Source organism: Anolis carolinensis, chromosome 5 (genome assembly GCF_035594765.1).
Source record: "Anolis carolinensis isolate JA03-04 chromosome 5, rAnoCar3.1.pri, whole genome shotgun sequence".
In the NCBI taxonomy this organism is placed as follows: domain Eukaryota; kingdom Metazoa; phylum Chordata; class Lepidosauria; order Squamata; family Dactyloidae; genus Anolis; species Anolis carolinensis.
In genome coordinates, this window is record NC_085845.1 from 17488675 (window position 1) to 17504512 (window position 15838).

Consider the following 15838-nt stretch of genomic DNA (forward strand, 5'->3'; position numbering starts at 1 on the left):
TACAAACAAACAACACACACACACAAGACCTTTCTGAAATAAGTGAGGTAGCGATGACATACTTAGCTTTCCTCCTCTCAACTTTCAGTTGTTTCACGTTACATGATTATAAATCTTTACTACTATAGTTCCATCCTATGGAATCCTTGGATTTGTAAAGTTTAAGTTTGTACAGTGAGTCTCACAATTCAAGGGGAAATAAAGCTTAAATCTCCCAGGTCCCACACAAACACAACTCAGCACTTGCTCAAAACTAATTCAGTATTGCCACCTGATTTCTTCTATATCTCTTCATATTTGTGTGTGTTCTGCTTTCTTTTCATGGCACAAATCTTCATGGGAGGAGGTAGGAATCCAGCATCCCACATCCTGAGAAATATTCTTAATTTCTGAAAGAGTGTTTTTAGTTAGGCAATTTAAATTAATATTGATGGAAACATGTTTTTTAAACAGTATAATTTTAGCATTCAACTGGATTACACTGCAGGAAATCCTGATGAAATTGCCACAATTTAGAGACAGGATTTAGAAATTGCCTAGTTACAGCGCACAGCAGGGTTGTATCAAAGACAGACCACCAAACAAAAATGGCAGGTTCCCACAGCAACCTCACATTAACAACTTATTTCTGGCTGATAATGCATAGGTAAAGTGAAAACTCATCTAGGTTGAGCTTCTAGAAATCCAAGCTATCTGCAGAGCCATCAATCTAGAAGTAGGGCTACTGTGTCACTTATAGAGGAAAGCATCTTAGCAGTGTTAAGAAGTGCACAATGTAATAGCAAAAGAGCAAGGAATAGGAAACAGAAGACCAGGTGTTCATAAACTTCTCCAGATCTTGGAGGCCCATGGGATATGGAAAAGAGAAAGGCTATTATCAGCAGATCTGTTTGCATTTCTCCATTTCAAGTTCTGCTGTTACAAGGCAGATAGGAACTTTGGGAGAAAAAAAAACCTTGCTCTTGTTTTCAGTGGAACTAGTGCAAAAGCATGAAGAGACCAGGGATGGTCAGCCACATTTCCTTTCCTATGCCCACCTGATGCCTTTTCCTGCAGATGGAGATGTGCACACAACAGCCTTGGCCTTCAGGAAGGGTTGGCAGCAGTCTTCATAGTTACTGAAGTTTACTTATCCATGGTAACCCTGAGACATATCCCCTGTGAATACAAGGCTCCTTTTGTAGACTAAAAGATTACCCTACTTGACTGGGCATCTTATATGGATAAATGAATGCACAAACCCTTCCCCTAAAACAGTAGTTCCAAACCTTTGGTCTTCGAGATGTTTTGGACTTCAACTGCCAGAAATCCCAGCCATCTTACCAGCTGGTAGGAATTGTGGCAACTGAAGTCAAAAACACCTGGAAGACCAAAGGTTGGGAACTACTGTTCTGAAATGATGCCTGCTACAGCAACACAATAAAAATAGAGCTAAACATATTTAGAATAAACATATTGAAATAGAGTTTAATTTAATCATCTATATATATAAAAGAGTGATGGCATCACGGCAGCGGACAAAACAACAAAAGTAAACACCCCACAACCTCGAAAATTGACATCACAACCCCTCATCCATGCCTCTAGGTTGATACAACAAAAAGAAAAGAAAAATAAAGTCCTAATTAGAGGGAGAGGAATAATTGTTTTTATCCAATTGCTGCCAGTTAGAAGGCTAAGCTCCGTCCACTTGGTCTCCTAGCAACCCACTCAGCCCAGTGTTAATAAAATAATGATAAAAAATAAATACAAATAATACAATAAAAATTATAAAAAAAACACTAAAATAATTAATACAATAAAATACTATAACAAAATGACTAAAAATAATACAACAAAATAATAAAATATAATAAATAAAAAAGATAAGTGACAATAAAATTAATTTTAAAAAATACAAATAACGTCAAATAAAAATTCCACAACAAGTTTTAACCGATACCACCACCACTTTGCCACAGCAACGCGTGGCCGGGCACAGCTAGTAATGTTATAAAAGGAAAAGAGAGTTCCTAGGCACATATGCACTATCATCTAAGTTGGAAAAGCTCTGGATCAGCTCCATGGTAACCAAACATCATATGGAGCTGATCTGCAGTAATGCGGGCAAAGCTACCTCAATATGGCATTGCCCTACATTAACCAAAGTCAGGACAAACTCTGAATTCGCTTCCAAATAGTCGAGTCAATTCCTCCTTTCTCCCATCTCCATCACCCTAGCCAATGTCAGGCAATGACCAAAGGTATGACCAAAGTCACAGCCAGAGACTGCCGTGATATAAATGATGGAAGGGGGTGGCAATGATGGCTGTCGAGCTAAGTGATCAGAAGTCCCTCCTACGTCTGCAGAGGCCAGGGGGATGCCTATTTAATCCATGCCAGATCAGCCCCAGTATAGGAGGTCAGTGTAGATCCATTCTTTTGCAGAGCCAAAAACGTCATGGCACACATCCATCCATACATAAAAGTAAAACTAAGCAAAACCCAGAACATGAAACCCACACTCAACATGTAACTCATTCAGTCATATTACTTTTTGTTCTGTTGTGATTAATATGCAACAACAGAAAAGGATGACACACTTCAGTTTTGCCCCTGCAGACAGACTAGCTGATGTCAAAAAAATGGCTGTAGAGATAGGAGATTATACCCTTGGAGATGTGTGTTTCCTACATGCTGTATTTCACAAATCCCCAACTGCTTCTGCATCCCTGCAAAAAAAAAGTGTATGAAACACAATAAAGGTGAAATATGTGCCCACTGCTTCTAATCCTCAATAGCCTCGGAAACAGCTAGGCAAGGGATTTCATCAAGTGGAAGGAAGGATTTGTCAAGTGATTACATGCCAACCTTTTCATTTTATTGCTCTGAAAGTCAATGTGTGAAAAAGGACCAACAATAACTCTTGTTCTACTGTTTGTACTTCATGTCTGTCTTTCATGTAAGATGAACTTTTATCCCACCATGCCTCCTTTTTGCCACAACAGCTGAGAGTTTTATACTTTTAGCACCAAACAAAATGCCCTTGTATAAATTGAGATAGTGTGGTGCAGTTATTTGTGTGTTGGACTAGAGGTGCATCTGAATTAATGCAGTTTGGAACCATTTTAATTGCCATGGCTCAATGCTATGGAGTCATGGGTGCTGTAGTCTTATAAGGTTTTTAGCCTTCTCTCCCAAAGTCTACTGGTGTCTCATCAAATTACAAATCCCAAGTTTCCCTAGCACTGACCCATGTCAGTTAAAGTACTGTCAAACTGCACTAATTCTATAATCTAGATGCTATTACAGAATCTGAGAGACCAGGTTTCACTTCCTAATCAACCATGAAAACCCACTGGGTGACCTTGGAGAAGTCACACTCTATCAAGCTCAGAAGAATGCAATGGCAAATTATCTCTGAATATATCTTACCTATCACAGGGTGAATATAAGTAAAATACAATTTGAAAACACCTAAGAAGTCAGTGTAGATGTTGCCATGATCAGAAGCTATAGCAGATATTTTACCACAGTTCATCAAGTGCCTGAGCTTCAGCTGACATCTCCTGTCCAATAAGCACTAGTAGTTCCCATGGACTCCAGTCAAAAGGACTATTTACTATTATATAACTGTAACAGGGAATATGGCATTTGGATTTTAGCCCCACAGAGTCTACTATGATTAAGAGCAATACAATTGTTAGGCTTGTGCATAGATTCATATTGGACATTTGCTTTCAGCTGTTTTGGCTTGTTCAGATGCCCATAATGATAAGGGCTCTGCCACCATTTTTTTCAACCAAAATGGACCACGCGGCTGCCAGGTGCAGCTACCTTTGGTTTCGATTCCAGATCATGCGGCACAGGGAGAGGCTGGTGCATGCTTGCATTGGGGTTTCCCTGTGAGCCCTGCCTGCTGGGCCAGTTAGAATAGAAGAAAGCTGTGACGTGTCTTACTCAAGCTGTGTTTATTTAATGGGACAAGCACCTCCACGGCTCAGTTGTGTCCTGGCTCTAGAGAGAAGCACTTGGATTGCTGCAGTCAGATTGCTTTGCCGCTCACTCGCTTGCAGCTTTAGCTTTTGGCTTGACTCATTGAGTCTAGTTTTATTTTTTGATTTTCCTAGATGTTCCTAGATTTTCCTTTTTAAAAAAAATTTTTTATTTAGGGACTGGGAGTTGGAAAGTACAGATGGGTGGGTGCATGGCATTTTTGAATCTTGGGTGGGTGGGGTATGCTTTTCTTTGAGAGTGACTCTGAGCTTTGAGTCACCCTTTAGCCTTTACTAAAGTCTTTAGCTAATTCTCTTCTCTCCTTATACTTTTTTCTCCTCCCTCCTCTCTACCAGAAAGTACTTTAAAAACATCTGCATTTCTATGGGATGTTTCTTAAAATTCAGTTGTTAATGCCCAGTTACCACTTTCAGTGGTACTCTAAGCTGGCAACAATAAGAGATTGGCACAGACAGTTTTTTTCTCCAGCCAAAAGCAGCTGTCACAATTAACACATTCAAAGAGCTCTGTATTTGATCACATGGAGTAAAGGAGTGAAGAGGGAAACAGCTGTTCACTCTCTCTTGGCACAGAAATTGCACTGCCATCAGGAAAGTGTGAGGAAACAAGAAAGGCTAACCTATTCTAGAGGGCACTGCTTTTGCAAACTGCTTGGTCAGTTCCAGCAAATTGTAATCTTGCTGATTCTATGTCCCTGATCAGCACTTTGTTTTGAGGAGAGTTGCATTTTGAATTGGGCAAGGACTCACTGGCCAACATTAGCTTTTGATACCTGTCTCCTTCTATCTTATACAGCCAGAATAATTTACTCCCCTGTCTCGTAGACTAAAGAACTTGGTTACAAGCAGTTGGGCTTGTAAGTAAGGAATGAGTCAAATAGAGTAATTTATAATTAAAATGTAACTCCAATTGTAACTGAGGGTGCATCTATACTGTAGAATTAATGCAGTTTGATATCACTTTAACTGCCATGGCTATGCTATGGGATCCTGGAAGCTGCAGTTTTACAAGACTTTTAGCCTTCTTGGACAGAGTGCTATAACTCCCAGGATTCCATGGCATTGAACCATAGCAGTTAAAGTGATGTCAAACTGCATTAATTCTACATTGTAGATGCACCCTTAATGATGTACAACTTCATTCATCCTGCAGTGTAACTGTTTCAATAAACTGAAGTTAATAGTTCCAGCTAGAAGGGAGATATCATATGGTTGGAGAGATTCATGTTGCACTTTATCTGCTGTAGATTTTTAAAAGTAACTAACTAAAAGTTAGCTTTTAATACAAGAAAAGAGAAAACAATTGCTTTTCCCCAAAAAAGTAGTATAACATATTTGACAACCCACTTTTTGGCTTAGAACTAGAATGGTAACTGACTACTTTTGAAAAGCAGTCTTCAGTATCATGAAATAAATGGCAAAATGCTAGACTATCAGGCTCAATTTAGTGTTTCTGCACTTGTCTTACAAGGTTTTGACAAGGTATGTCATTTTTCTTGTGACCCTTGTCACAAAAGGTAAAAAGAAAGTGTTGGGATATAAATATAATGTATGTGTATATGTGAGTATGTGAATGTATTAAAATATATAACAAATATAATAAGTTATTAAAATAATCAATTATTCAATAACACTACACAGTTCAAGCTATAAATAGCAGCATGGGAGAAAGAATTGTTATAAGTCAAAGTTTTCTAAATATGACTTGTCTAGAAGCATAATTTTCTATTAAACAATGATAGCGCAGAGAGTAGAAATGGGAAAGGATATTGATAAGGAAAGCCAAAATAAAATTAATGAAACCTACCAAGTTGTATATTTTTTGAAACTGAACAATAATGAGTTTTGAAAGCAGAATCTTGGGATGGAAAAGTAGCAGTGGAAACTTATACTGCGATAAGTAATAAATCAAAGAAACACTTGCATGAATCATAAAAGATCTGATTATTTATCCTGCAAGATTTATTAGCCCTACATGTTTTATAGCACAGCCTTTATGATATTCATATGTCTCAGTGAAATGTCAGGTTTTTTTCTGGTTCTTTTTCTTTCAAATGATCAACACATCAACTTGGAAACCTTGCATTTCTGACAGAGTCAAATGGTACAGAAAAAGCAGTCCCTTCTATGCTGTATTTATTAAAATGCGTATACCACACACTATATCGTGGGATCTCATGACAGCATATTAATGTAAGCAATTTAAAATAAATCAGAATTTAAAATAACCTAAATAAACAAAATTACATTTAACAAGTTAAAGATACACAAAAAGTTAAAATGTCTTAGAATTATGTATATGGAGGAATGGAGAAACAATTATGCTCAAAGTTGCCAGGTTTTCATAATAGTCCAAATTAATGAGATTCAGAGTTGACAATCAGGAAATATCTATGAACAAATCTGTGTTTTACCTAAATGTCAAATGAAAATACTTTCAAATAACTTGAAAATAAGTAAAGGACCTCTTGTAACACTACCCCACAGACCTTTGCTTCTCTCCATTACCTCATCTGAGAGCCAACCAGTACAGCCCTACTCTTAGCCTTCGGGGAAGTGTAATCTTCAAGATCCAAATATCTTTGATACCACCTTTTCTCATTTAAATTTAGCTTGTATCTAAAGCCAGAATAAGAAGCCTTCTGTGCTCTCCTTCCAAGAGAAGCTCATGAGCAGTAGTTTGGAAACTGGTACTTCTCTGGTAGTTGGACATTTATGAACATTCTCCTCTAGGAGGATTGTCTGGTACCAATATTTAATACCCTGGAAGGACATACTTTTCAAGGTATTTGGATATTAGTCATGATCCAACGTTTGTGGGAAGATTTGTAACCTCTATGATACTCACATTAGGTTGTTGGAGTGGCTGTGAGTGTACATGGCATTGATCCCTTTTACTATGATTTTAGTTATGTTTTGGAGCACCATTTTGAGCCCCTGAAAGTCTCTAGTTTCCCTCTAAATATTTTCACATATGTATTTTCCCCTACAACAAAAAACAACCCAAAATACATACAACTCAATATAACATCAATTAACCAATCCTGCATGCTATCTCACTTTATTCAGTCTTATTTGACCGTGGTCCCTTTCTCTCTTTTGCCATATTATAGTCAAGCTATATATGACTGCAGACATCAAATTTGTTTATTCAGATATCTGCTCCATTGAAATATATAATCCAGGCAGGGCAATGCTCTAGGTCAATGAACAGGTATGGCTTAGGGGACCCGAACTCTACCTCTATCTGTATCTTATCTTGCTGTGTTCCATCCAATCCACCACTAGATTTGAGGAGGCACATGCAAGGTTTTCACAAGCATGCCATCAATCCGCTATATCAGTCACCTCCTGTGAGCTTCCCACCCACCATGGGCCTCCAGAGAAATCTTATTCCCTACTAGAATCATATAATCCTAGAATCCTAGAATTATAGAGTTGGAGAAGACCACATGCGCCATCTAATCCAACACCCTGCCATGCAGGAAAAGCACAAAGTAACTTTGACAGATGGCATCCATCCAGTTTCAAAGCCTCCAAAGAAGGAGCTTCCACCACACTCTGAGGAGGTGAGTATCACTGTAGAATAGGTTATGAAGTCTCAAAGTTCTTCCTAATGTTCAGTTGGGTACTTCTTTCCTGTAATTTGAACCCATTGCTCTGAGTCCTATCTCTAAGGCATCAGAAAACAAGCATGTTCCTACTATGCCAATATATCTGAATTCTGTACTTCATTTTGATTGACTAGTTGCTAGACAAATAATTGAAAGGTGGGAATAATGGACTTGTCTGTGGTCTCACAATAAAGGAGCTAATGCCATCCTTCATTAAGTATTGGGAATCAGGACACTTGGAGGGCAAATGAAATGTTCAAGATTTTCAAATGCAATCTGTTAGCTCACACTGATTTTCAGTGTTTAGATTGTCTCCACTCCTGCCTCCTGCATATAAACAGTTTTGGAAAAGAAGAGAGCAAGGTATACAAGAGAATTCACAAGTATTTCAGACCTCACACACTTGGTCTGCTCCCCCTTCCCATTTTCAAACTTAGGCAATTTGTCTTCTATTTAAATAAAAACTTCTTAAAATTTGGAGAAAAATGTTTTTAAATAAATGGGTAGTACATTAACTTTTTTAACAAATTAATTCCAAGCTTTGGTCTTGGGCAACATTCATGGACAGAAAAATGAAATAGTACAAAAAATAAGTATATTCTTTTAAAGCATACAAAGCAATATATTTATAGAAAAACTTACCAAACTATTCCCTGAGCTCCAGAGCCAATCGGTTTTAAGTTCTGGTAGCGCTTGAGAACTGTGAAGGTCGAGTCACCCACTTCCACACTGTAGAACTGGTTGTCAACTTTGCTTTTACTCATGTTGTAATATTTGGCAATATATGACACATCCACTTGTTTCCCGAATCCCTGTCATGGAGCCAAAACAGGGGGCAAGGAGAGAAAGAAAATAGAATCCCAGTTAACTATCGGCATAGTAATGAAACAAAGCAGACACTCGGGATCACAAAGGTGACCCATCTTGTCATTTCAGGCTTGTTGTCAGGGAGTTTCATGTTGACAGCTAGCTTTCTTAATGACTTTCACAAGCTCTTTCTAGGAATGGCATCTAACCCTATTTCAGGTGGGAAATTGTCCTTCAGATCATTCTAAGTCATCTAAAACACCCTTCAAAGCATGAATTGAATTGATATATGACAATGGAATTCATTCATCTTCTCAACAACTACAAAGTAAAATGATACCACTGGACCTTTTTCACACCATACAGTTCTAGTGCTATGATGCCATTTTAACTGCTATGGTTCTATTTTATGGAGTCCTGGAATTTGCAGTTTAAAGAGGGAACAGGAATCTGTTCAATTGAAATGTTGGACAATTCACAGCTTTCATTTTTATAATCTTCATGCTGAACTGAGGAGGAAGGGGGGAAAAAGCAATGAATGTGACTTTGGGGACAGGCTCAAGGTACATCATAGTAGGGCCAGGAAGATGGGATGGTGTGATGTCTCATGGGCCTTGTAGTCCCGTTCCTAGTGCTATTGTGGCTGATGAGGAGGAAAATTTGGGATTTCCACCAGTTCAGCTTGAATCGGAGCCTCGCCACCTGGAGGATGTTTGTCCTCAGGAAGTTAACCAAACAAGCCTTGGGCAGAATTCTCCCCCGTTTTCCCGAAAAGATAATTATAATAGAGATAGAGGAGCCAGGGAGGCTAATCGCCGGAGCCTCAGAATCGCTGCCAGACAATTAGCTGATTAGGTCTGCTTCCCTTGGGAAATTCTAAGGAGTCATACATCTGGACAGAGTTTGGTTTCCTTTCTTGTTCTCCAGGGAAAGTGTTCTGTTGGCGGGAAAACAAGACCCTATATAGGGGTTTTGCCGCAAGGGGAACCTTGCGGAGTCAATTTGTTCAGCTTGAGGAGAGAGATCGTGTGTAGACTTCATACTCCAGTTCCCTGTTCCCCGGATCTAGCTTCCAGCCTCGCCTTGTTTCACGGACTTCACTGGACTCAATTCATGTTTCATGATTGCCTTGTTTCAAGTTTGATCTAGCCAAGTTTCAAGTCTTGCCTTGTCTTGCGTTTTACCACGGACCTTGCTTCCTAGTTTCAAGCCTTGTTTTCCAGTTTCCTTCGGATTTACCTTAAGCCTCGAAAGACTTTGGACAGTTCCCCGCACTATTGCTTGGCAATAGTGTGTGTTTCGGTCAAGTGGATTATAACTTTGAACTCTAATATCTTATATTGGACAATATTTTCCTGGACTATATTTGGCCTTTCCTGAAAGGTCTCCTTCTGAACTATATTCTTCATTTGTTTTTATTGACTTTATATATTTCTTTAATAAAGATATTAGATAGAATCTGGTCTCTGCGCATGGTTATTGGTGCTCTGCAGCCTGGATTGTGACAGATGGGGAAAAACAGTGAGCAGAAGTAATGTTATGAGCAGCTGGTCCCAATGGAAGAGTCAATAACAGAATGAATGTAATTATTGAAGAGGGGTTAATCTGAATTATGCTTTATAGCATTACAAGTAGAGGACATCCTTAAGTTCAGAAACCACTACATTAGCTTCTCACCTTGCTAGAGAAAAAAAGAGGGGAAATAGAGAATAGAGAATAATTTACATATTCTGCATGCTTTTGTGATTTGATCCTATTTTCTATTGATTTGTCTCCTTCTATGCATAGGTCAGGTGCCCCACATGTCATGAGATAGAAGCCACCACAATAGGATTGAGCAGCCAATCCCAGCATGGCAGTTACATGGTCTAGTTCTAAATATTGCCTTCAGTCTGATAAAAAAAATCTACAGACAACATGGCTCAACGAAAAGAAAGAAAGGAAATATTCTAGGCATGCTGGGTCAAGACATCCTAGTGTGTGTGTGTGTGTGTGTGTGTGTGTGTATACACACACACACACACACACACACACAAAGATGTGGAAGGAGAGGGCTCTTAGGGTAGTGGGCAGAGTGAAGAAGTTCTCTTGGAAAGCATTTCCAGTGGGACAAGCTGACTGGATTTGCCCACCATGTCAATGTTTCACAACATCCTCCATCTTGAAATTTGTTTCCACTGACAGAGGATGAGGCTCTTCACAAAACATTTTACCAAAACACATACACCCCAAATGTGGAACTTGTCTTTATTATGATACATATGAATATGTGAAGTAAGCATATATGGACTGATGACTGCCCTCACATATTCTTCCAATGCAGGGAGTGTGTACAGTATGGCCCTTGTATCCATGGGGGATACATTCCTAGACTGTGTGTGGAGATCCAAAATAAATAAGAGCAAACCCTATTTAAATGAAAGACTTCTTCCCAAAAAATACTATAGTGTTATGCTGGAGGACCTAGAAAACGCCTAGAGAAGACACATTTTGTAAGATATGGATAAATGAAACTGCAAGATACTGGTCCTGTGGATATGGAGATCACATTGTAGTTGTCTGAACCTCATTTCAATCAGCCATGTTTCAGGCTGAGCTATAGTCACTGCTGACCCTACCATTAGAAGAAGGAAGAAAGCTGTTTCAGTCACCAAATTTGGGGTATTATTTCATTTGTGATTATGTTTTCACTACCATGAGATTGTGTGTGCTATTTGCCATCTCAAGTGCCAAAAGAAAAATGCTGGGTTCTGGCAGCTAGAATATCTACATTCCTGAACTCATCTGAATACAATAAATACCTTAACCAACATGTTAATAGATAGATATTTGATAAATAATAATCAAACAAATATGTTTATCCTTAGAATGTTTTCTCTCTATCCATAAAAAGTTCTGAGCAGATTGTTTTTCCAGTGAACCCTAAGTTATACGGTGACTAGTTTTCCTTCACTGTTTGCTTTAATCTGTCTTCCCAAGCTTCCTGCCTACTGTTTCTATGGGTAAACCAGTGCTGAGTAATATAGACTACAAAAGAGAGCATAAGAAGATTGTCATCATTAAATTGGGAAGGGGAAAGCAGAAATATCACAGTATAGTGTTTCCATATTTCTCACAACTGTGCTTCAGAGGGCACAAGGACGGGAAAGACTATACACAGGATCAGATCGAACACAACATGTTCATGAATTTCTGGCTAATGGCCAAAATTAGCTTCCTTTTAATTACCTCAGAGTTTTGAATTCATTTATTTTCATAAGCTACCCAGCAGGACTGTGTGCTCAAAAGCCAGAAAAGGATTTATGAATGTGCCAGGTCAAGGGGGGAGGATGCATCCAGAAGTGCCAAAAGGACACAGAGGTTAAAATGAGAATATTTTAATTTGGGGGGGGGGGGGGGAGAATGGCATTGCTTAAAAAAATCGCACGCACGTGTTTCCATTTAGTATTTGTACACACAACAAATGAAGCATCCTTTATTGGTATTATAGGAACTGTTATAAGAAGATGCAGATTTGTGAGCAGCAGAATGTCCTCTAAGACTATGGCTGCCACAGGTAGAGAAACGAGGATGCCATCTGTTCATTATGGATTGTTCATATTTTGAAGGTCCTGATAATCATAACAGTTCTTACTGGCAGGCTTTGTCCATATTTGTCATGACTAAGCTGGAGGAGGCCTCCTCCAATAAAGAAGGATAAAGATGGAGCTCAGATAACAGGCAACATTCATAACCAGAGATGTTTGGCAGCCTTAGATTATAATTAAATAAGTTTATTTTTAATCCACCCTATCTCCCCGGAGGGACTCAGGGCAGCTTCTAGATATAAAACATAAAAACTGGCAAACATTCAATGCCATTTCAACAATATAATAAATGAATATAAATAAATTAATATAGAATAAAACAATGGCTGATAATCTGGCAGTCAACATCATGGAAGCAGAGCCTAGACTGTCATATGAAGGGGGCTAAGCTTCTTTATCCTTGTAGTCATAAACTACAATTATGGCAACAAAAGCACAGGCTCAGGTATATTTATTTATTTATTTATTACATTCATTTATACCCCGCCCTTCTCCCCGAGGGGACTCAGAGCGGCTTACATTCTGCCAATGTATAGCCTGCCTTAATGGCAAAATGCAGGGATGAAGGGCCCAGCCCAATTGAGCTACAGTTGGCTCTAAACTAACACAAAACAAAAACATGACCAGCTCTTCCTGCTAATTGATGATCAATTGTTTATTCCTTCAGAAAGCCCGATGTTTTTCAGCCTGTATGACAGTGGTTCCCAACTTGTGGTCTGTGGATCACCAGTGGTCCCCAAGAACTAAAATATCATCCGCGGCACAACAACAAGCCTCCTGACTGCTGCTTCTCCTCCTCCCCCCTTCCCCTGAGTGGAGCCATTCCATGTGGCACCTGGAAGCAGAGATGCCTTGGTGTCTTCATTTTTAGGCCTGTTCCTGGGGTTTTTTGGGGGGTGCTGATTCAGAAATTTGCCTTGGATAGACCACATCAGCTCTAGATTATTAAATATGGTTTTCTGTGGGTTAGCAGATGGCGACTACTGGATGGCATATGTTCTGTATCAGAAACTAGAGCTAATATGGTCTATTCAATTCAATTTTCTGAATCAGCACCCCAAATAACCAAACCGAATCTAAAGTTGACCAAAAACTGATCCATTACCCTTTTGGTACTAATGTTGGAGAGTGGTCCCTGGTCAAAATAGTCCCTAGTCAAAGCAGTCCCTGGTTAAAAGAAGAAGAAGAAGATTGCGAAACACTGCTGTATGAAAAAAATGTTTTTAATACTTAATGGTCCATATTTTTGGAAAGTGTTGTTTATAACTCCAGAGATTATTGCTCAATGTCCCTAAAGAAGGCCTTTCTTCACATAGCCCTAAATTCATTGGGCTTTTCAAAAGGAATAAATAGCTGACCGTCAATTAGCACATGGAGCTTGTCTCCTTTTTGTTTCTGCTTATACACATGTTTTGCAGTACTCTCACTACTTTTATAAATTGGCACAGCCAAGTCTGTATCTGTGCTACAGAACAACAGCTTCACTATCATGGATGTTGTGGTGGTCCCTGCTCCCTAGTTTCCTGAAACCTGACTTCTGATTTTTGGTGGCTCCATGTCTGGTTTTTGATCCTGTTTGGACTTTGTGTGTGTGTATTTAGAACCCCCCTCCCAATTGTTTTGATGCCTCATCTGCTATTTTGAATTCTCTGTGTATGACTCAGGACTGGTTTGATTTCTCCTTTGTTTGTTTCTTAAGCCCAAGGTATTCTCTCCAGGATACTTGCTACAATATTATCTCCTAACAAATAAAATCTAAAAGGATTTTAGTGGAGTCCACATGAAGGAACTATTTCACAGCACTTCAATAGCTTGATTTTAAACAATGTATTATCTGTCAATATTACACAGTCCACATGACCATTGGCCTCACCTTTTCTCCTTAGAGGATTTGAAAGATGAAAGAAAACCAGTCCTTTAATTCATTGTGGGCAAAGTATAATTCCTGTACAATAAAATCTTCCTTCCTGAGCAGTCCTGGGGTATAGGGATGAAAATCCTTCCTCACATGCAAAGATGAGTAATTGTGGCAGAGAAAACAAACATTCCTCCAGAATATTCTCCCCATATTTGAGTATCCCAAAGTGTAGTTGAAATACTGTGCAGAGACAATGGTTTTGTTTTAGGTTCTGTTTTTGGTAGAAAACGGACATGGAAGTCATTAGCCACTATTGATAATATGATGTAAGTAGAGCTGGTGAATTGCATAAACTGTGGTAGGAGAAAACCACAAAGGACAAAAGAGACAGCCTGTACATATGGTCAATGAGCTACAGCATAAAAGGAGAAGTTTGCTTCTGGTGCATTGAAAGATGACTCAACTGTAAGGGATTGGGATTTATTATTGATCCTATCTACCTCCAGTTTAGGGCACAGTACAAAGCAGACCGAAACTTAGGCCAAATTAAGAATAGTACTAAGTAATTTTAACATCCTTACTTTGGGAGGGGTTTGGATTCAACATGGCTTCAGCTGGCCTAGTGTCAGTTCAAGGTGGCCCTTGGACACATTCAACAGTTAGAACTAGTTCCTTCCTTTTAATAGGAATATAGTTAATTGTGATGCCAATACATGTTATTGAAAGGAAGGTAAAAATCCTTGATGAAGGTGGTTAAAAAAGAACCCTAATTCATAAAGCCTTCTCAGGCTCCTATATCCCAAGATCCGATCCCAGATTATCTGCTTTGAACTGGATTTTACAAGTCCACACTCCCATATAATCCAATTCAAAGCAGATAATATGGATTTTATATGGCAGTGTAGGAGAGGCCTCAGGTCTGCCTCTGATGATAAAGGTAGGACAGTGGTATGAATGAAAGATGAACAAACTGAATGGGGTTGGAGAAAATTGTATGCAAGTGTATGAAACTAATCCATTCCTAATACAGAATATTATTTGCATTCTATTCAATCCTATTATTGAAAATAGCCAACTTCAGTTCTGAGATGCCTGTTTCTACTATCAAATAATATGATTGGTATGGAAGAGAGAGTCAGTCTTTCAACCCAGAGATATGAATTGTTTTTATTGATAGTAATAAATGAGACAATAGATTAAAGTACATTACACTAACCAGGCTATAGAAGTGATTCATAATTACAATTATTCAGGAGAATAGCCGCCCCTGAATAATTAAAACCAAACAGCTATGGTGATCTCTATAAATTCTGTTTCCTTTTCCAAACAGCTGGTAAATATTAGCAAAGGTTATGTCAATGAAGGGCATCCCTTTCTGAAAGCTGTGCCATTGGGTCAGTTATTATTTATATCTTGTCATCACTGTGTCTGGTATTTTCCAAAGCAATACTAGTATCTGTAGCAAGAATTATTTGTGACCACAAAGTCAAAAGGTATACCTGTCAAGTTCCATCATATTTCTGTCATTACCATCTCAAAAGCACTATTTGTTTAATTATTTGCTATCATGGAATTTGCAGTGAATTGTTACATCTCTCCTAGATATTTAGGACCTCTTACAGTAACACTGGTAGATTTTGATTTTTCTCTGGGTTTAGCAAACTGGAGCCAGTATGGTGTAATGGTCTGAGTGATGGACTAGGATTCCAGCAATCCAGATTTTAGCTCAGCCTTGGAAATCCAATGGGCGACATTAGGCAATTCACTCTCTCTTAGCCACAGAGGAAAGCAATGGCATGCCTCTTCGGAGCAAACCTTGACAAGAAAAGCCTAGAATACATTCCCTTTAGGGTCATCATAATTTGGAAATGACTTGAAAATGCAATGTGTAATAGGAAATAGAATTGAATCAGTAATAATGTAATTTTTTTTAATGAACTAGTGAAAAAAGAAGAAATAACCATAATAGAAATGACT

General features: G+C 38.6%; 1 protein-coding gene across 7 annotated transcripts in view; it reads right to left on the bottom strand.

The window, feature by feature from the left end:
• The window catches only part of mapk10 (mitogen-activated protein kinase 10), a 236720-nt gene that overhangs the window by 92662 nt on the left and 128220 nt on the right, over positions 1-15838 (bottom strand). For all 7 annotated transcript variants that reach the window (XM_062981826.1, XM_008111016.2, XM_062981825.1 and 4 more), the window contains exon 4: positions 8252-8421. In XM_062981826.1, the coding sequence (XP_062837896.1) occupies positions 8252-8421 (170 nt within the window). The remainder of the gene's footprint in view (positions 1-8251; positions 8422-15838) is intronic.